The sequence below is a fragment of the Centruroides sculpturatus genome, unplaced genomic scaffold (assembly GCF_000671375.1).
Source record: "Centruroides sculpturatus isolate CEXI.00-Female unplaced genomic scaffold, Cexi_2.0 scaffold581, whole genome shotgun sequence".
NCBI classification, from domain to species: Eukaryota; Metazoa; Arthropoda; class Arachnida; order Scorpiones; family Buthidae; genus Centruroides; species Centruroides sculpturatus.
In genome coordinates this window covers 97,028-120,645 of record NW_019384797.1, presented here as the reverse complement: position 1 = coordinate 120,645, position 23,618 = coordinate 97,028, and the positions used below count along the sequence as shown (strand labels likewise).

Here is a 23,618-nt window from a genome sequence, read left to right as displayed (position 1 = left end):
ACATTTCATTCTTTAGAAAACAAAGACAAATTATACACACACTGTACACGAATATCAGAAAATGTTTTGTTTTTAAATAAATAAATTGTTAGATAGCATTTCTTACTTGGTTTTGACATTGACTTGTTACTTGAAATGGGTCCATTTTGTTGTTTTATTACCCTGCTTATTGTATATTTTGGTTTTTTAAATAAATCAAAAAATACCAAGAATACAGTGAAAATTAACAACATAACAGGATTCAAAACACTGACCTTGTGACCATGAAACCGGCAGATTTTCACCAAGCTATTAGCCACTCTGCAAATAAATGAGAAAATTAAAAAGTTGAAATGCACAATCGCTTAAAATCTTTAGAATTTAATTTAAGTAGTGCACTACTCAAAATTACTGCTTGGTACATGTCAGTCGTTGGGAATGCATTATAACCTCAATGAGTTTTATGAAAATTGGTGACACTGTCATGCAGTGTACAACAGAGCAAAAAAGACCCCCCATTCTTTTGATACAAAAGTCATTTAGGCAAGCCTTTAAATTCCCATAGATTTGATGTGATAACTATATAATAATACAGTAATTTAAGCTCAATTTATGTATCTGAATATACCAGCAATAACAATATACAGCATTCATATACAAGGTGTAAACATAGCTACTATATAGCAGGAAACTATTTTTAAGTACGTGAGAGTACAGTTAATTGATAGTGGGCTATTAGATGGAATAGCTACCATACACCTTGATCCATGTTGAATTCTATCTCGGATGCTATGAAAAAGTGTCACAATTGAGACACTGACTTTGCAATTTAAGTTAGGACAATATTTTTGACAGTACTAGTGACTTTTTCCCTATTAATTATTATTTCGTCTGAAGTGCATAAATACTTTGAACACACAACTTGCTACATCTGGTAGACATATAGCAAGATTTAGACAACATTCAGCATTCAATCTCATACGTAGATTCTGAGAATGATGTCTGACATCGTCTTATGTCCTCTTTAGGCCAAAAAACTGATGCTGAGTGATAGCTGAAAGGATCACCTGTCTAATATTCATTGAAGGGATACAAAACATGAAAAACGTTATGCAAAGATGTTTCAAATTAAACTTGGCCAGCGAAAAGGTGAGTTAATATGTAAATTAGCAATATATACATAATACTACATAGTGTACTGGCAGTTATTGAGTATATTGGTACTCAGTAGGCCTAAAGGCTGCTACCCCATAAGCCTGTGAAGTTCACTTGCATCCCACACAAGAGTTTAGTTAAATCAATTACTGATTTGTCTAATCCAAGTATAAAATGTTACACAACTGGAATTTTAGATCTCCATTAGCATATTCTAACTTAAACTAATACTACTTACAGGCTATTTCAAAAATGCCAATATATAAAACTGGGAGTGACATTTTCCTTACCTTCAAAACCAAAAATTGTGTTTTATTTATATAAATATATACAGTAAGAAATAAAAAATAGAACAGCAAATAAAATTGTCAAGTTTTTAATTTATTTACATAAATAAAATTATACAATGTAGTAAATCTAGAAGAAGAAATTTTCACAACTGTCCTTAGATGTTTTCTTCTGTCACAAACGTGGCCACGTTCTTGCAAATCTGAGTCACGGGCCTCAAAATTCAAGTCACTTTCTGCTGGGTTTTTGACACAGTGTCTGTTCTTCCTATACACCAAATCTCTTCTTTTGACTCTTTGCTTCTTCTTTGGGCACGTGGAGTAAATTTATTAAATCCGTAACATTCTGTAGGCACTTTTTAGGACTTACCGTTTTGTCCGTCTGCAATGTAGAATTGTCACTATTCGAATGTTTTGATTTTCTCTTTCTCTTTTTCTTTTTATGTTTTTTAACCAATTCTTTTGTTCTATCTATAAAAAAACAAAATAAGCTACATGTGAGCTACATTATTAATTTGCCAAATACACCAATTGCTAGAAAATTAAATTTGATGTATTATTTTTAGATATTACGAAAATCAAGAGTGGCTTAAAAGGTTAGTTAACTGTGTTTGTTTTTGTGCATTCAAAGTTCTGTAAGTCATCCAAAGCTACAGAAGTGAGATATTTGTATAGTAAAGTGACTATGCATTACCAAATGAGACTGATAGCAGTGACCTGGTGATAAAATTTGGAAGTTGATGTTCCTATCTTGGAAACCATGAGAAAAACAGAAAAAAGAAAGTTGTCACAAATTAGTTAGTAGGAAACATTTCATGGAAACTCTATGCCCTAATGAACAGTACACATGCAAAATGTGCTGTAACCATTCTTGCAGATAATCATTTGCATGTTGCCATGCCCAAGTTTGTATTGTTCATCAGGCTAATAGGCTATCATGGGAAACCATGTCAAATAAAATGCTAGGGAAGATACATGGACCATTTGAGCTGTATCGACAGCTAAGAGAGACTGGTGGTGCTACAACCCGTCCTCAAATGGACCAACCTAACAGTATATGTAGGCAAGTACAGATCAGCCTTCTATTTACATTTCACAGTAATAGACAATGCCATTTTGTACTAATTTGATGGTGCTCTGCAACTTTCTCATTTACTGTTTTCTGGATCTCATAATTTGAGACATGAATACTGTCATCAGTCTCATCTGGTAGCACATTGTTGCTTCCATTGCTTAAGTTATCTTCATTCAAAATTTAACTGACTTCTCCTTATATGGGGTACAGTACTTTTGTGCTGTCCTTATATACAGTTTAACCATTGTAAAGACTGATCCTATCCATTATATAGTAAGGCCCCGCTTAACGCTGCCTTGCTTAATACTGTCTGCTCGAAGCCAAAAAAGAAGCTCAAAATTTGTGCTGATTTAAATTATCATGGCATTAAAAAAAATGGATGGATTTTATTGATCCATACATAATACGATTATTTACGAACACAAACCAATCAGAAAAATGTGGCAGAAAGGTATACTTTCTTTAAATCTATGTTTGTTTGGTGCAATTTTGGAAAAAAATATAACATCATGGCTGTCACATGCAATATCAACTTCACCTGGCAAAAATTAACTGATAAATGCACGAAAGAAGCGTGGAAGAAGTTATGGCTGAAGATATCCAAGAATTCTCAACAAGAAGAGCCTATCGCTGTATCGTTAGGCTGATCAAACTCAATCTAATCGATACAGCAGGACTAGGAGATGTAGACGAACAGGCTATTGAAAAGTTACCACAGGTTTCTGGTGAGTCTTGTCAACAACGACTTTCAAGAAATGGCAGAACAAGAAATCCATGTAGAACTGGAAAATAGAGATTCTGGAAACAAAGAACCCAAAAAATTTCTCTACAAATTTCCTTAGTAAAAGTTTGGTAACAATAACCAAAATTGTTGATCAAATTGTAGAGAATGATCTAGATTTTGAAAGGAGTGCAAAAGCAAAACGAGGCATTTTGGATGTAATCTTCTGCTACTGACATTTGCTCAATGAAGGAAAAAAAAAGAAAGAGACAAATAAAACTTCATGACTATTGCAAAAAAAGAAGAATTTCAGAAAAGTCAGGACCTTCATGACATAAACATATGCACACAGAAATGTAAAGTTCATTTTATGTGTTATATTATTGTACAAATTAATATAAAAATAACTTCAAATTAAAGTAAAATTTTTTAGTTTCGGTCGCATGTTCCCCTATCTCTATTTACTCTGTTAAAATGACCTCATTTAATGCTGTTTCATTTAGCACTTTGTCGTCTAGAAATGCATCCCCCGCATTAAGCGGGATCTTACTGTACTACTATTTATTGTATGGTTAGTATGTATACAATAAATAGTAGTACAATAAGACCCCACTTAATGCGGGGGATGCATTTCTAGACGACAAAGTGCTAAATGAAACAGCATTAAATGAGGTCATTTTAACAGAGTAAATAGGGATAGGGGAACATGCAACCGAAAATAAAAAATTTTACTTTAATTTTAAGGGGTAAAACAGTAGGCAACATGATTTAGAGTTCTTAAATTGGCAACAATGCCACTACTGTAGATAAATACAAGGGGATTCCCTTTATTGTATGAGGGTGAGTCAAAAGAGTGAGAATGAATTTATTACTCATAAAATATGGCATTTTTTTTGTAGTAGTTTCCATTGAGTTGTATGCACATGGCCCAATGTGTCTGCCAGTCCTGGAATCCATCTTTCGACATCATCTTCAGAACAGTTGTTGAGCCGAAACATTGGCTCTGCAGCTCCGACTTTACTTTTTATCCTCATCTGAAATCACATGGAACAAGATGATGGTTTATATAGAGAATACAGCACACGTTCAATGTTTGATGGTGCAATACACATTTCCCATGGTCAAAGAAGGTTGTTTGATCTGTGGGAAAGTAATGGTGATTTCCTTCAACTACCATGGAATAATCTACCAACATGAAGTTTCCCTGCATACAATGGTTACTGGGCAGTATCTTATGACATGTTTGGCCATGATCTTAAAAACTATCAGACAAAAAGGCCTAACTTGTCCATCTGGTTAGTGCCTACATCAGTGTTTTTTAACTGGGGTGTCGCAAAGTTTAGGGCCTTTAGGCATTTTTAAATTTTTTTATTTGATTGACCATTGACCAAAAAAGGCAGTACCATATATTACTCTTGGGCCCAAAATAATAATTATTTATTTACTTATTTTTAGGAATGGACAAATTTCTCATTAAGAAAAAACAACGTAAAGATTCTACAGATGAGAGTGAGAAAAGTTTAAATCAAGATGACTGCTTGAGTGAGAATAGGAAAACTTCAAGTGGAGAAGTAACTGCTTCATCTTCACAATCTTCAAACCATGCTGTTTGAAATGCTAAGAAGAAGGTGCACCTATATTTAGACAGTTATTTAAATTTGGGATTCACATGGTGCGGGGATAAAGACTCTCTAAAGCCAAATTGTGCAGTTTGTGGTGATACGCTGGCTAGCGAAGCAATGGCACCTAGTAAATTAAAAAGACATTTATTTAAGAAGCACATACATCATTCGGACAAGCCTAGATCTTATTTTGAAACATGTTTAAATTCTGAAGAAAAACAATCCGCAACTTTATCAGATATTTTTACCATTTTTTGTAAAAGCCCAGAAATAGTTGCCAAAATAATTGCGAAAAATATGAAACCACGTACTGAAGCAGAAAAAGTAATTTTGCCGTCCTGTATATTGCTATAGTGAAGACAATGTTCGGTACTGATACATAAAATGACGAGATATAGAAGAAAATGTAATTTCTGCCATTAAAAAAGCGATATGTTTACAATTAAGTCGATGAGTCAACAGATATAGCCAATATAACCCAACTTCTTGTTTTCATTCTATTTATCCATAATGAAAAAATAGTAAATGAATTTTTGTGTTGTAAGGAACTTGAGAAAACTACTACAGGCCGAGTTATATTTAATACAGTAAATTGCTATCTAGAAATGCATGAGTTAAGGTGGGAATCATATATTGGAATTTGTACAGATGGTGCACTTTCCATGGTTGGTTCGATAAAGGGGTTTATTTCCTTGGTTAAAGAATGTAACATTAATATTATAACAACACGTTGTTTTCTTTACTGTGAAGTCCTTATAGGAAAAACCCTAAACATTGACATAAAATCTGTATTGGATGCAGTAGTAAACTTCATAAAAAGCAGACCACTTAAATCACGCCTATTTGCCGCTTTTATGTGAAGAGGTTGGGGCAAAATGTTAATCTGTTGCTGCACACAGAATTCAGATGGCTATCATGTGGAAAAGTGTTAACTCGTGTATTTCAATTGAGAAATGAAACTGAATTTATTTTTTAATATGGAAGACAAAAGAATTTTGTTACCTGTTTGTTAGTCATGATTGGTGCAACAAATTAGCATACTTGGTAGACCTATTTGAAATATTGAGTACAATAAATACAAGTATGCAAGGCAAAGAAGAAGAAATTTCGTCTTCAGCTGACAAAATAGAGTTTGCAAGATAAATTAAATTTATGGTTAAGAGAAGTAAAAGAAGGGAGTGTAAGCATGTTTAAACATTTTTCTATTATGACAAATGTTAAAATAATACCTCTTACTCAATAATATAAGTCACTACTTTCATTTTTTACGTATTGAGGATTATGATTGAATAAGAAATCCATTCATTGTGGACATTAATGAAGTAAAGATAAATCTTGAAGAGCAAGAAGCACTAATTGATTTAAAGAATGATAGCAATTTAAAACTGAAATATGAGGAATTGAATATTAATGAATTTTGGATATACATAAAACCAGAGTATCCTTAATTAGCTAAAAGAGCTCTCACAATATTATTGCAATTCTCAACTTCATATTTGTGTGAATTTGGATTTTCAACTCTTACGTCCATCAAAAATAATAAAAGAGAACATTTGCAAACGATCGAAGAAGAAATGAGTGTCTCTCTCTCCAATATTCCGCCCAGAATTTAAAAAATTTGTGCATCATGCCAAGCTCAGATTGTGCATTAATTAAAGTTGTTATTACGTAAGTATTTATGCATCTTTGTGTAATTTGATAATAAAAAACAATAGTGAGACTATTATTTTACATGTAGGTATTTCGACAGAATTCAATGGACTTAAATTTTGATTTTGAACACTTAGAAATGCTTTTTTTTGCATTAAAATGCTACTTCAAACTGTCAATTTTAAAAATTTTTCTTCCCAAGGAGGGAGTCCCCTACCTGGACCCCACCCAGTATTGTGCATAATATTCGTTTTTACAAAAAATTCATCTGCCCCATTAGCCCCCCCCTTATTCAGATTCTAGATCCACTGCTGGTGAAGGGTATCACAACTTTTTATTTTTCAATTGGGTGCCACTCAATGAAAAAGGTTGAAAAACATTGGCCTACATCATAACAATGGAAACACCCACACTGCCAACATTTGAACCAACAAAACATCAAATGTTTGCCAAACCCTCTATACAATCCAGGCCTTGCTTCATGACTTTCTTTTTGTTCCCTCATCCATAATTGGAGCTATGAGGTCAGTATTTTTGCTCAACAACTGCTGTTCTGAAGAAATCAGAGGTAGTTCTAAGGACGATATCAAAAGATGGGTTCCGGCAGGTCTTCCAGGACTGGCTGCTGAGTGCATACAACTCATTGGAAACTACTTCAAAAAAAAGGCATATCAACTTGGACTCTGAGAATAGAATGGATTTATTAGGCACTCTTTTTTGACTTGCCCTCATATAAATGAAACCATGTGACTAATCACTGACAGAGCAGTGCAACAGGATGTGTGCTTCAGAAACATAAAAACACATGATTTTCATGAATAAGAGTATGCTTGTATTTAGAAAGGAGTCTTAGTTTATTTGAAGTGACTAAAACACTTGACTGAAACATATTTGTTGCACAAAAGAATTTTTAGTATTCTTTGTTGAATTTTGTAGATAACAGGAATTCAAAGTTAGAAATTGTCTCAGCATGGTTATTTTTAACTTTTGTCCAGTTTTTGTCATTTTATTAAACTAAAACTTGTTAGAATAGTAAATTTGACTAGTCCATTCTCAATCATTAATAATTAAAGTAAAATCCACTTATTGTAAGAATTTTGGGGTTCTCCTATATTGATTATACTGTAATACTTTGCACAATGTTATCAGTTGAGTGAAAAATTCTAATTTGATTGACTATGACTTAATTGTGCTGATAAAATATAATTACCTGCTTCCTGTTTGCCTTTCTTGAATGGATTTTTGTAACTCATAATAAAGGGAATGGTGGGGAACATTCTCTCCATTCTCAGTTCGTAGCATTGCTGAAAAGTTTGAAATAATAATTAATTAGGTTAGACTTATTCCTGCATGCAAGATGCAATAGTATTTAAACACTAACTTGCTAATTATTTGCATTGTTTAACTGCAAAACAAGAAATATATTTTAAGTTACAGCAATACTCAAAAAAATTTGCAAACCCCAGTGTTTGGAAAGTTACGAAATTTCAATCCCTTCATTTTGATTCTTCAAAGCAAACTGACAGCAATTCTAAAGAGCATTTCAATGTTTAGATGTCTGTCAGCCTCTACAAGTTAAGAAAATCACTTCAAGACAAAAATATCCTGAATTACAAAATTAGTTATGTATCAAAATTATCTAAATAAATAATCAACTATTTATTGTAGTGTGTTTTACACAATTGTTTATACTTAATAAACTAATACCCCATATTGATGATAAATTTCTTCACTTACTTTTAATTTTTATGAATCCATTAACTTATCATTTACTTAAATTAGGTGATTACTTGTCTTCTTTATAGAGAATATGTTCTATAGAACTGTTATGAATATAGGATAAGATTTTTTTCATAATTTTTTTTAAAAATAATAAAATTATACTTTGTTTCATACAAGGATGCAACAAAAAATATACATAATAAAAGACACTATTAAAACAATAAAATAGAATAATAAATTCTAATAGTGCCTTTATTATGTATAATTTTTGTTTTACTGCTTGTTTAATTTTTATGTTCTAAGTGTTAAATTGGCACGTTAAATCAAACTCCTGGAAATTTTGATCTGTAATCAATATTTTATCAGTTGTTTTACCAATCATCATAATTTTATTGTACTTTTTGTAAATGTGCTAACAACAATTTCATAATTATTTATTGTACAACAAGTGGGACTTAAGGTCCAAAATGCATTCTTTTTGAAATAATAAAGTGATTTTCTAAGGCTAATCTGATGTCCTGTAGTGGTGTAATAAGTGTAGCAATAAAGAAACGCCAATATAGTGCTCACAAGTAAATACAGAAAACATTTAGTAGTCCAGTTGAAATTAATCTAATAATATGACACTTAAATCCAAACAAAAACATCTGAAATGTAAAAAAAAAAAAGCCAAATATAAAATTATGGCGATTTAGATGACAGTGTAATGTTTTATCTTACAAATTTTTCAATATTAAAAAAACATTAATACAGGCAAATATTTTGTGGTTACTGCTTCAAAACACCAAGCTTATCTACAAAAAGAAATTCTACTGTCATCTAAGTTATAATTTTTTTTTTATATCTCAGATGTTATTGGTTAATGATTGTGATATTACATCAAGACCTAAGACAATGACATACTCTACAGTTTGGTCAGCAGCAATCATGTTGCAGAGTGCCGATGGAATTAAGTAATAAAAGTAAAATAGCCCTATGAGGAATACTCACAAACATTGACCTGGAACTTTTGCAAGCCCCTCACTGATAATGAGAAAGGCTTTAGTTTTAAATTTGAGCTTTCTAAACCCAGTAGTTTTTTCTCTCAGAGTATCTGCAGTGCTGGATGAAGAAAATATAGTTTTTTTTGACAATTTTTGCACTTTTCAGCAACCCATTTACAAAAAAGCCTGAAATTTTGCACACTATGTAAGTGTCTTTCAAATGAGATATTCAGAATTACCACTGCTTATGTTTAAATACAGTAGAGCGTCATTTATCTGAAAGCATTTCAGTCGGCAAATTTAAATTTTCGCAAGTGCTGTGGCGCTGCAATCTTTGGCTACTCCAATATTTTTTTTGTTGGTATGTGTGTTTTAGCTGGCAGCTCTGGCATTTTTGTGTGGTATTTTTCTGAGGACTGTGTATCGTGCTGAATCGAACATTTTTGATGATCAACTAGATCAACTTCTAAAGTATATATTTTTTGGTTTTTATATTTTTCAATATATTTATTTCATTTGTAAAAAATAAAGAAATCATTTTTAATGATACAATAGCCACGATTATTATTTTAAAAAGTTTACATTAGGCTTAACATCGACAAAAATTCAATGCAAAGTGACACGCAACAGAGAAAAATTTCAACCTGGAATAGGTTAATATATTTTTTTGTACATAATTGATTATCCGAAAAATAAGTTATCCAAACAACCCCAGTCCCCAATTGATTCGGATAAACTACGCTCTACCGTATCTCAATTTCTTCTTTGTTTATTGCCATTGTGACCTCTTATGAATTCCTCCAATTTCACTGTTATTGTTGTACCTTCAAAATGAATATTAAATGCCAAAGACATGGAAACTTTCCTAACAGCATTGCAGTAAGCCATCAAAAAAAGGATTGGAACAAATTAAAAGAAAAGAAAAGAAAACTCATTTGCCGTGATGATTATTGATTTGACAGTTTCAAAATCCGATTTGAACATATTCAGAGAATTTGGGTAATTCTAAATCCGAAAGATAGAACACCTGATGACAGCTCATAATTAAAATATTCTAGTATAAAGGTGAAAGTTTTGATACTACAATGTTTGCTGGACAAGAATGAAATGTACATTTAACCTAAAAGAGTTATTCAATTTCTAACAGGTTACAAGAAGGAATGTTATCTTAGGAAATTACAGTTTTACAAAGTAATGAATAATTAATTCAATAATAATTTAACTCACATATCCAAAATGCCCTTTTTTCCCACAATTGTAACAATATGCATTGTTGTTTACAGATCTTTCACGTTGAACGATACATTTATTCTCTCTCTGTAATAGAAATGATATATAATTATTTAAATTTATATGTTATAGAAAAAATGTAAAAATATATATACTTTTCTATATATATAAAAAAGGGTGGTTGAAAAACTTAAGAACAAACATTCTAAGGATGCAATCTGTACAATTATTCTACAGTGTCCAGAAAATTACCGTGCAATGAGAAATTTGTAACAAGATTAAAGTTATAGGTACAGCATTGCTTACAAGACCCATAAGTCATATGTCCTGCATAATGGTGTCACTGCTTGCTCACAGATGTTCTGTTTTTGGAAAACTTCTTTGTAGATTCATAATCCCCCATGGAATCTGGCCTGCTAGATCTCTGGACCTCACTCCCGATTTTGGAGCCTCTAAAGAACATTTCTAGCATTTGCTGTAGGAGAAATTGCAGTATCACATGTAAAATTTTTAATAAAACTTTACTTAAACCTTTTCCATTGCACAATAATTTTTCAGACACCATGTGTATTGAAATTCAGATGGATGCAGGAGAATCACTGACAAAATTATAAAGTTGAAAAATCATTAATATAAGTTAAAGTTATCTGCATAAAACACATTAAAATTAAATGAGACATATGACAAAAATTTACACTGGTATGTATTTGAAATATTGCAGGATATAACTTCGTTCAGCATGCCAAATGAGTTCGTGCCACATGAAATTCTTGACACTTCTGTATTGTTCCTTCAATAACTCAAGACTAAGATCACAAAATGAGAATGTAATATAACTCTAAACACAGAATTGACTTGATCTATCTGAGGGAAATCAGCTGAATGGAAAGTTGTTTGATTATGTTTTGCTGTACAAATTTCCCTCATAGCCCGAGCAGTCTGAAAACAAAAATTTCCAGAGCTCAGAATTAAACTTGGACACTCCAAGTAGGAATGCATCTTGTTTCTATACTATCTACAAATACCATTATTACATTGGTTCTTAGAAATTAACATTTATACAATAATTTTTAAATACCAGTTTGATAACAAGAGTTATTTTCTAAATAGCTGGGTTTGTAGCAGTTTGTCATTGTAAATTTTCATGAATTTTCCACATCAAAAACTTCCAGTGCCCTAATATAGATTTAAAGCTTGTTCTGTACTTATGGCAAAATTGTTAATTTTATAACATAGCAATAATACAAAATTCTTTGTACAGGTAGCCCTCGGTTTACACCGGTTCACAATAACGCCGCTGCGCAATTCGCCGTTTCGAGGTGTAATTCCCCGATTTTCCCTACGCTAGACTGATTTTCATTTCAGTTTTGATGTATTTACTGAGCCGCGACATTGTACATTCGTTAAAACAAAGATTTTTATTAAGTATATTTATTTTTTCTGTTTAATATTATTGGGTATATACACATTTGCATTAAATTAATATTAAAATACTAAACGTTTAGGTACCCACGAGTCAAGATATTATACTTAATAGTCCAATAAATGGCATCCGAATCCATAGCGTCAATGAATCCCTTATCAGTTCATTCACGAAAACACCTTAAGCAAATCTTTCTGTTAAGAGATACCAAAAGCTAGTATGTTCTACATTTGCTTCTAAAGAAAGCAATGATGGTTTCTTAAACTTTACCTTTCATTTTTCAAAAGATACTCTACTTCACATTTTGATCATTTGTAAAGATTTGCAACACACTACCCACTTCAATTCCTACAAAGGCATTGATAAATCCTGGTATGGGGTCCTGTGCCGTGCTTCTTCTAAAAAATACAGAGTTCTGATTACACGTTGCAACTCTGTTGTGTCATGTAAAATAATAAGCAAATCCATCTGCAATTTCTAGGCAATACACTTTAATACCTCCCCAAAACAAAATCATGAGCACTCTTTAACACAGCTTTTAGTTTGAAAATTTGGTGCAAATCCAAGACTAGTTATATATGATGATTTAGATGCACTCAACTGCATACATTTTGCAATTTCACTGACTGGAAAACCTAAACAATATGCCCTCTGGACTACAAAAACTTCTCTTTTTTATTATAATATGTAAAAGCTACAGTAATTTTGCTTCTTTGGAATTTTTATTTATTGGCTTTGCCACACACTCAGGTTCTTTGTAATTGTGATTGTGTGCCTTTGTTACTTCTGCTCAAGAATTCTCATTCATTATTTTTATCTGCAGAAAACCAGCACCTGTGGCCATAAAATTGTCTTTAAATTTGCAGTGGATCTTGATTTTTCTCATGTAAATGTGACACTTTCCCACTGTAATAACACATTTCCTCACACTACTCAACTTGAAGTTTTTTCACATATTAACATAAGGTTTGTCTTTTTGTACTGATCTTACCCAAGCTGACCATTCTGGAAGCAATAAAAGGGGGTTCCTGTCTGGATTGTAGTAAGGTGTCATTGACCTAATATCAAAGCAAGTCTTGAAAAATATGACTAAATAATCCAACCAGAATCAAAGAATTTGTAAAAATAGAAAGAATTGTGCCTAAAAGCATATTACATTGACTTATCTTCAATAGGCTACCATGAACATGTATGTACACTATGTCACAAAAGTATCCAGACAGAGGATATAAATGATAAAGTGTCAGATCATTTGCATAAAACTGTCTCCAACAATTTTCATCAGCAAGTTAGTTAAAGTATTCGTTTGATTAATTCTCTTGTTTTCATTGTTTACCATGAGAAAAGAAGTATCAGTCTTGTTAAAGAACTCGTTATTAAGGAGTGGCAAATGGGAAAATCTGTATGGAAAATCGGAGTCCACAATACAAGATACAATTAAGAAATTCAGAACAACAAACAGTGTAGTTAATAAGGCTCAAAATGGGCACCCTAAAATATTTCCCTTGAGATATAAATGTGCCATTGTCAGAAAAGTGAAGAAAAATTCACAAATACGAGCTTCTAAGCTTGCTGCTGAGACTTCGGTAGAATTTGGAGTATGAACATCTGCAGAAACTGTGAGAATTTTAAGAAAAAGTGGTTATAATATAAAAAAGTTGTGTAATTAAGAAAAAAAAACCATTTACCAGCCAAAGAAAATCAGTACAAAAGGTTAAAGTTTGCAAAAGAGTTTTATGCAAAACCAATAACATTCTGGAACTGTTTTGTGGTCAGATCAATCCAAATTCAATGGTTTTGGTTAAGATGGTCACTTAAAAGTATAGAGAAAATCTGAAGAATCTCTAAAAGTCAAAAACCTGTATCATACAGTGAAATATGGAGGCGCTTCAGTGCTAGTTTGGGGTTGTATGTCTGCAAATGGTTCTGGAACTCTCATTATTCCATCAACAAATTTCAATCAACATGTGTATAAACAGATTTTAAATGAAGATGTTCAGAAATCAGTAAGAAAATTAAAATTAAAGCGAGGGTTTTTTCTAGCATGACAATGATCCAAAGCATACTGTGAAATCAGTCAAAGAGTTTTTTGATGTGCACCATATAAAAGTGCTTCCCCGTCCTTCACAATTGGCCGACCTTGACCCGACTGAGCATTTATGGGATCACAATGAATGGACCATCAGAACAGAATCAATAACAAAAAATTCATCTTAAAACATCACCACTAGAGTTTGGAATTTAACATACAAAAAAAATTGGTTGAATCAGTGCCTAGAAGCTGTAATTAGGACAATAAGAGGTTCAACTCATTATTAATTAAAGGTATAAAATTTTGTTTTTTCATTATTTATTTCCTATGTTCGGATATTTTTGTGATGTGAAATTGTCAATGTTTTAAATAAAATTATATTTTTTTGATTTGATCAATGCTTTTTGTATATGTAAATATTTTTTTCTGGCATAGAAAAGTCTGAGGATTTCAGATCTGTCATTATTTTTTTACAATTTCATGTGATGAATGAGTTATAACTAAAAACCTCTTAAATCTTATAGGTGTCTGGATATTTTTGTAGTGTGTGTGATTTAAGAACAAAAATCATTAATTTTGGATTTTTTTTCTAATTAAATTTATACTTTATCATAAGCATTTCTTAAAAGTTTAAATTAATATTTCTCATTTGATATAATAAAATTCATATAATTGACAAAATTTGTCATTTTATCTACACATGAACACACTGTTCTTTTTGCTACAGCATTTCCAGTGCCAAATCATAATGTTAGAAGGGCATGCAACATTTTTAGACCAGTTTCAGCATGACTGTGTGAATCAGTTGTGTACATGAACAATTTTTAGAAAGATCCTTACAAACTGGAAGCACTCACTGTCTGTACATTTCACGTTATTGATATAAATGCACAGATTGGTTTGAGATTTGACATACTAGCAGTTCTATGTGGACAAAATGTTAACTAACATGCATGTGTTAGCATACATATTTTGTTGCCACTTGTTGCATCAGCATAGTTATTTAAGAGTATAAAAGATTGTTCTGTAATTTTCAAAAAGTAATCGTAAAGTCAATAATTTAAACATATCTTCTGTAGAAACTATGAAAAATCTATAGTGGTTGGCATCTCTGATCAGCATGTCATCAAAAATACATGTGCCTACCCATCATAAGACAGGAATTATTTTTAATGCCCATTCACTGAGCACTCAATAAACGCTGAACTCTGAATAGACTAATCTGTTCAGAAAAGAAGCACTCAGTCTCCAACAAAACTAGTTTCTGAATGCTGCCTTTGATCCTGCGAAGTTGGATATGTCAGTAAACTCCTAAACACATCACACACGAATGAAATTTTGCACTTCTGCTGCGTCAATTAAACAATTATTTTGAATAAAACATGTAACCTTAACATGAGGTAGCAATCTCCATAAAAATGTCATGAAATTGTATTTTCTAAATCAATGAAATTTTAGGTTTTTCATGACTGCTACAAATCCCATACAAACACTGCTTAGACTTGTCTATAATCAATGTAGGAAGTACATTTAATGAAAAATTATCATTTCCACTGCTAAATGGCACACATTGTTTAATATTAATGTTTTGTAAAATGGCTGCTTGAAGAAATTTATTGGCTAATGAAGTTTTACATTTAATAAATAATAATACAGGTCAGAAATACATTGTTTTGATGCTTAAACCAAAGAAATGAATCCAATTTAAGCTCTGTCAATATAAACTATTAACAATGTAACCACCGTACTATTATATCGGACATTTTTAATTATCATAACATAAATAATAATGGGGTAGTCCAAAATTCAATTAGCTATCAAAAGACATAGATTATTCCATGACGTGTTAAAACTAATTTGAAGGTGATGAAGATGATGATTCAGTTGCTTCACCGGAAACAAGTAAATCATCTATTATTTATATCTATGACTATTACCAAATAAACCAAACTCACTGTTAAATGGTACCTTCTCCAAAAATCTGGGCAATTCTAAAAAAAAATAATAAATATATTAGTTATTAAAATAAGTTTTTTTAAAATAAAATTTGCATAGATATTTTAAGTGAATTTAGCATATTTTTTAAAACTAAAATAAATAAATAAATAAAAATTTTATATTAACGCTTTCAAGTAAGAAACCAAACTTCAGATATTTTACAAATGCAAACAAAGAAAAAAGAATAGCGAACATATGGAATCTGGATAGAAGAACACCGACCAAAAGAGGGCGCAAATACTTTTTTTTTTTTTTTGCTCTAAATAGAAGGTTCTTTGAAGNTTCTACTAATGGATTTTCTGTTTTGCAAGTGTTTTTAATATCAATTAGGCTATATATCAAACAAATTAAATAATGATAAAAATTTAAGCAATCACAGTTAGCTAAAATAAATCTGATCTCAAATTTTTGATTGTGTATCAAGCAAAAAATCAAAACACTACTTTACTAAAACTTAAATAACTAAAATAAATAAGACTATTGTTAAATATATTTAAAGAAATCGTACAAATTTTGTGTGTCCTGGAAGCTGACATAATTTACATGTTTGCTCTAGTTCTGTTTCTATATGGGCTTTACATTTCTTCGTCTTGTGCTTGAGAGAAAAGCATATTTCGCAACTTCTCCTCGGACATTTTCTCCCAATATGACCGGAATAGCCGCAAAGATAACATGTGGGTTCTTTCTGAAAAGTTTTGAAAGTTTTAGTTCGGGCTATAAAAATAAAATGTGAAATCATTCAAAACACTTCTTTGAAGCAAAAATGTTTTTTTCCCCCCATCTTGATTTTTGTTCTCCTTATATCTACATGCAGTCCTAATATACTGAAATTCATTGCTTCTTTTATTATTAATTAAGGAGACAAAATACATAGAATAATTTGTTTTCTTTAAGTATATTTATTGCATTTTTTATAAAATGTATTTGGAAAACTTCTGAGCGTTTATTAGCTGCAATTCTGTTTACATTGTCATACACATACAACAAAAAATCAGATTGAAACTTATATATTCAAAAATATAAGCATAAGAAATGTAATCTTTAAATGTAATCAATCAAAAGACTCCCAATTCTATAACTATTGAGAAATAAATTATACTTAGAGTCAATAAATACAAATAAATTTGTAAGAATGTGAGATGAGAGGATACTGAGTCTGCATTTCTCTACAATCCCACAGGGAGAAAATAGAAGAAGTCATTAAAATGCAGAGATGACAACAATATTCAAAAATATATACTAATTACCTTAGATTTTGTACAATCCCTCATCCTATGTCCTCTTTCCAAACATATACAACACACTACGTAAGCAGTTTTATTGTAATACCGCGACGTCTGTGACTGATATAGATCTTGATTACTGACATACCACAACTTATCTGTAAAAAAAGATTAATTATTGTCATTAATTTTGTTTCAGATTTATTCAGCTATATAAAGTAACATTTTTCAAAGTAAATAATTATAAATTTTATTAGTTTATGATTACTATAATTTTGTGCAGACAACCCGTGACACTTTCAATACTCTTCAGAAAATTTCTAGAAGAGAATGGGTGTTGTCTGCCCCCTACCTACAACAAAATGGTTACATACAACTACAGATTGCTAACATGATGATGGAGTTGTGGAGATGTTACACTCTTGGATACTGTTTTCCTATTCTTCTTTTTTGGGCAATATGCATATTTTTCTCTTGATACTGATGTTACCTGTGGAGGATCTGATTTCTTTCTCAACACTTCCAGGATTTTAGTATGGAGATTCTCACTCGCATTGTCTGCAAGGAAAGAACCTATATTTTCTTCCTCAGACTCCTCATCAGACCATTTCAAAAACATTTTATCACATTTTATGACAGTACACATATACAATATCAATTTGCAATTAGAATTGTACCACTTCAAAAAAAGACACAGGATTACTTGCAGGTGAACGCCGCACTAACTTGTCCAACATGACTGAAACAAAGGCAGCACTGAAAACGTTAGTGATGACTATTATTTCCAATTCTAGTATCTTGTTGAAGGGGATACTTGGATAGAAAGATAGACAAGAGTTTGGCCACAAAACTTCCAAGAAGCCAGAGTTACAAATGTTTGAAAATGAAAGGTGAGTGCAGCATTCACCTTTGAATAATGGCAGGTTAATAAAGTCAACAAAAATTTATTTAACAGAAAATTCAATTTATTTTTTATTAAATAAATTTAATAATTTTTCATAGACTAATAATCCTAACATAGCTTGTGTCACATTAGGCTTACCTGAACTTAAAGAAAGAATAAAATATTTTGACCATAATTACTGGATCACATTAGAATACTCCAAGAGAAACACGTGATGCATCACGTATATATACTTCCCATTACCACCTACCTATATTCCACAGGTTATTTTTTCTGTAATGCTGAGTATGCAAGTCCGGTGAAATGTCTATTACATTATGATTTTTTGCATTATAAAAGACTACATCAATGTATTCTTTACAGAACTTAATAATTTGGTATGAGTTATTTATAATTTATAATAAATTAATTATTTGTTTCAATCAAAGATTTAAAATCTTTTAAATTACAATATTAACAATTAAGTATTAGTTTATTTGAAACTTTGATGTTGACAAAGCAGAGACTACATAATGTCCCATACACAAGGCGATGTCTGTCTTGGCAGACTTTTCTTTTGTTTAGTCAGAGCAATGATTATACAACCACAGAGTACTAATTGTCTCCATTTTAGGGGAGATAGAGTGACAATAGAGTTGCCACCCAGTCATCATTGGGTCAGTTTGACCAGCAATTTCAAATTAAGGCTGGCAGTTAACAAAAATATTTAACAACATGTTACATTTTCAAATGTAAATCGCACGATTCTAAGTAAAAACACTAGTTTGCACTAAGTCTACTGCCATCCTGAATTTTAAAAATTGATTTTTTAAGATGTCAGTCTAGATATTTGTGAGTTTTCTTTTCCTCCGAATAAAAAAGTTCACACAATTGAACATTTAGGGAAACCTGGCCCAAGTGAATGAATTGTCGTTGTATAATTTTATCATTGTTATATATTTTAATTGTTGTTTTATTTTAAATTGCAGATAAATTTTTGTTAGAGGATTGAAATCTACTGTCTTAGGACATTTCCAATTATATGTATAAATAAAACAAATACTTACCATGATTAAGAGTTAAAATTAAGTAGTTATACAGATAGCAGTTTATTGTAAGAAAATTGTAGATATGATGACGGATTTTACTTAAACAGTCAGGCTCTACTTAGACTGAATGGTAAAACACAACTGAAATTAGTATTGTAAGACAAATTCTTCCGTGGATATTTTGAAGATAAAGCCTATTTCAACTTCCCAAGTCACTCTAAGTGTTGGTCAAAAGTTTGTATACAAATTTAAGAAATGGATGATACTGCAGAAGATGAACCTATCTTGTTCACCTCATGTGGTTAACAATACAGCCTCAAGACTGAAGAGAAATATACCAAGCAAATTGTTTGAAAAGCAATTTCTTATGGCATGATGACTCATTGCCATTGTGCTCATGACATTGAAGTGTGCAATAAGTCAATGTTCCGCAACCTTTTTCTACTTGCGGCACACCCATGACTCAACACGGCACACCAAAATGTTATTCTCCTCAAAAACGTATGATATGATACTATTAATAGAATTACGTAATGCCACTAACCTATTATTATTGTTATTAAACATACACTAACACCTGTGAGCAAATTTTCTTTACATATAATTTCTTAGAATACATAAAAATGCGTGACTTGTAATAAAGAATAAACAAACATCATCTTATTTCATCAGTGCTGCGGCAGAGAATGAAATACAAGCATAAGAAACACAACAACTGTGATAAAAATATATAAATAAAATTTGAAATTAACAGAATATGTAAAAGTTCATGTCACACCTTTCACCATGTGACGGCACATCAGTGTGCCGCGGTACACCGGTCGCGGAACACTGCAATAAGTTTCATGTGATAGTAGTCCTAGATTTACCTGGTGAGTGCATATAACACTTTATTATTGAAAACAATATTAATTCAGGTATGTTAAGCTAATGTAATACTTTTTATTTTCAATAAAAATGAATCAGGTAGCAAAACATTTTTGAAATTTGTCATGGAAGAACATGGTTTAGTAAAATAGTGAACATACATTTAAGATTGAAAATGTCATTATAGTCAATGAGATGTAGTAGTGAAACCAAGAAACTAGCAAGTGGCTGTCAAGAGACTAAAATAGTCTGACATTATGACTTTTTTTTTTTTTTTAAGGCCTCTTCCCGCTCTGAGAGCACCAAGAGGCCAAGAACTATCAATGAGAAATGTAAAATGTATTCTAATGTTTAATGTGAAGAAGGAGTGAATCGTATACATACTATTTAAGGGAGTGTTGCCTGCAGAGCAAGGGTGCTGTAAAGGTGTTAAGAGAAACCTGCCAACATTGTTGGGGGATGATTGGGATAGGACAGAAACAGTTCAATGAGAATAGCAGAGAAATAATATGCTCCTGCAGAACAATTTACTAGTCTTATGCTAATGTATTTAGGATAGAAGAACACCGACCAAAAGAGGGCGCAAATACTTTTTTTTTTTTGCTCTAAATAGAAGGTTCTTTGAAGCGAATTTGAAGAGAATTAATGCAAAAGAAACAGCAAAAGAAATAAATATATGCCGTCTGCTACTAAATTGGGCTATTGTACTACGGAATTGGCTACGAAACTGGGCTAGAAACCAGACGCAAGCAATCACCAAAGAGGCATGTACAGTGTTTGTTGGTACAGATGTGAGTTCAAGTAAGCAGGAAAATTTGGTTATTGAATGCAAAAATGTTTATAAAAAACTGGTGCCTGGATGAAAACGAACCAATGTGACCTATCTATAATTAATGCCTACCTCGGGAACCTCTAGGTTAGTTTTTTTTTTTTTTTAATAAATAGATGGCACTACAATCACGCTGAACACACATAAATAGAACTTATTTTTAAGGGGAGATGGGTGGGGGGTGGCTTGTGGGACTTAAAGTCCCAGAATCCTGGTTATTTCTATCAGGTTGCTGGAGGGAGTCAATGTGGTGATTTTGCTGCTGGATGACTTGATTAAAATTTTTCTCGAGCTCCTGGATCAGAAAGCTTACTCCAGCCAGGCTTTGAATGGCTTTGTCTTTAAGTTCTGTCCGCATGTTGCGGGCGGCCTCTATACACTCTTTGACGGTGAATAGTTTCTCTTTTATTCCTTCTTCTAGCTCCATGATGATGTCTTGAGACTTATCCATTCTAACTCTTTAGGTATTAATTTATTGTATTGACTTTAATTTTATTTATATACTATTCCTATTATACTATTATTTATATACTATTCCTACTGTATTATTTTAAAACTTTACCTAACCCAGGCACCAGAATGAATGAGGTGTTTTACTATGTTTTACTCAAATATAAGCACTCCTGAACTGGAATCTGACATTATGACTGTTCTTGTTGACCAGTTTGGACAAGGGGATTATGAATGTATTCCCAAATGACAAGATAAATACGTTAATTGATTATCTAACATTTTATGGCAATTGTTTCAAACAATTTGCCCAAAAAATGAACAACAGAAAATTGTAAATCACTCTACCATGACAATGCTAGGCTGCATATAGATATTACAATTATTACTTATCTAGGGAAATACATAATTACTATCCTTGCAATCTACTGCAGACTGGAAACATGAGACATACAACTTACAGATCTCATATGCAATGCCATATGTATAACTTTAAGATCATTACAAATTTCTCACTGCACAGTAACTTTTCAGACACCCTGTGCTTTACCCTATCTAGAATTCATTTCAAAAATACGCAGACAAGTAATAGAATACAGCATGCTTTTGTACAAAAGTGTAATTTATTTATAGTGAAACAGTAAATTTTTTTGTGTGTAGAGTTTAGAGGTCTATATTTATCACAATGAAAACAAACTGCTGCTCAGGACCTCACACTATAAAGTTACAGCTTATGGTCATACTTATAGATTCATTGTTATATAGTAATGGGTGGAAAACCTCTTATCGAGCTGCAATTTGAAAAAATTGTAGACCTATAAATTCCCACTGTCATTTGTCTGTCTGTCCATCTTTCCTTAATCCCAAAATCTGAGTTAGATGAAAGACGAGATCAGATATGAAAACCTTCGGGCAGGTATGGGCAACCTTTTTCTACGTAAGGGCTACATTTGAAACTTTCAAACTGACACTGGCCACACATAAAGAAAAATGTGCGGGTTAATCACAAATATTTATCATCACCAGTAGACAATATGATGCATGAACAAATTATATTCCAGTATAACTTTTTTAAAATAAATGTTGTATAGTTAATGTCTATTTTTAAGTTTGATTTATTAAAATAATTAATAAAACTCATCTAATGCCTTATTTAAAAACCAAATGATAAATTTTTACAACTTTCAGATATTTACTTACCTACAATATTTACAAAATCATACCACAAAGACTGTTAAATGTGGCAAAATTAAACAAATTAGACAAAATTAATTTTTAAGCTTTCAAAAGTACATAAGAAAATAATAATCTAAACTTTAATACCTTACCATTATGTCTTTCAAAATTCTCAGATGAATTAGGAGACACGTTAATACAAATATTATCCTTTGAGCTGCTCGGATATTTGAAAAGATCTTCACTACTATCACTGTCCACATCTTTCGTCAAAGATGCCGATAAATTCTTTGCCTTTGCGTTTGCACTTTTCAAGTAAAATCTTTCTTTCAAATTAAAAACTGTACTTTTGTTTGGGGAATTTGGAAAAAAATTAACGACTGCTATGTCATCTCTTTTGGGCGTTTCAACAGTTTCATCATTGTCGCTGTAAGTAATGGAAACAAATTCATTGTGCCAACTTTTTCTCTGTTTACATTCACCATTAACACTGTCTTTATCGTCAAAAATGATTACTTCTGGCACAACAGAACTAGTGGGCTTGAATTCGGACACGACTTTGATGTCGTCAGAACTGCTGGATGTATCCGACGATATCGTTATAGGATTTTTAATGTCTCCTTGCACTATATTATTACAAGTTTTGGATTCTGCGGCCGAAAAATTGCTAGCCAAATTGAGTTTTGAATCAGTAAAAGCATTCATCTGGATAACTTCGTAGGATTCATTTTGTGCAAAATGAATTTGGCTATAGAGAGCAATTTCTACATCACTGTCTATCCTGTCTTCATCACTCTGTTCCCTGTCAGATTCTTCTAAAGCATAATCTTCATTAAAAATATCATCATCAAATACATATGCCATCACCAAACTAAAATGAAAAAGTCATATTATACTTTTAAAGATAGAACAATTGTTATTACTAGCCTAATTAAATTGTTATATCTTCTGAATTACATTTGCACTTAAGTTTGTTTAAGACATTCAGTTTATTAAGTATTTCTTAAATTAAAATTCTACTAATGGATTTTCTGTTTTGCAAGTGTTTTTAATATCAATTAGGCTATATATCAAACAAATTAAATAATGATAAAAATTTAAGCAATCACAGTTAGCTAAAATAAATCTGATCTCAAATTTTTGATTGTGTATCAAGCAAAAAATCAAAACACTACTTTACTAAAACTTAAATAACTAAAATAAATAANAGGGCATAAGACGAAGAGACTAGATTTTAAACAAAGGAACTGGTTTCTATTGTTTA

General features: G+C 31.6%; 1 protein-coding gene across 1 annotated transcript; it reads right to left on the bottom strand.

Annotated features, from left to right (window-relative positions):
- Nucleotides 1-1,496: 1,496 nt before the first annotated feature.
- LOC111629413 (zinc finger CCHC domain-containing protein 7-like) lies at nucleotides 1,497-23,316 on the bottom strand. The gene is made up of 9 exons (XM_023373312.1): nucleotides 23,312-23,316; nucleotides 22,507-23,225; nucleotides 17,125-17,258; nucleotides 16,386-16,562; nucleotides 15,835-15,870; nucleotides 10,422-10,511; nucleotides 7,700-7,793; nucleotides 1,792-1,892; nucleotides 1,497-1,727 (listed from the first exon to the last, which is right to left on the bottom strand). Exons 2-9 carry the CDS (start codon nucleotides 23,216-23,218, stop codon nucleotides 1,503-1,505), a joined length of 1,569 nt encoding a protein of 522 aa, XP_023229080.1. The 5' UTR covers nucleotides 23,219-23,225; nucleotides 23,312-23,316; the 3' UTR covers nucleotides 1,497-1,502.
- Between the last annotated feature and the right edge of the window lie 302 nt (nucleotides 23,317-23,618).

Coding starts and splice junctions, on each gene's coding strand:
- LOC111629413 (XM_023373312.1), bottom strand. CDS start 23,218: ATGGCATATGTATTTGATGATGATATTTTTAATGAAGATTATGCTTTA. Junction 16,563..17,124: donor GGGATTGTACAAAATCTAAG/GTAATTAGTATA, acceptor AAAACTTTTCAG/AAAGAACCCACATGTTATCT. Junction 7,794..10,421: donor AAAAAGGGCATTTTGGATAT/GTGAGTTAAATT, acceptor CAAACTTTTCAG/CAATGCTACGAACTGAGAAT.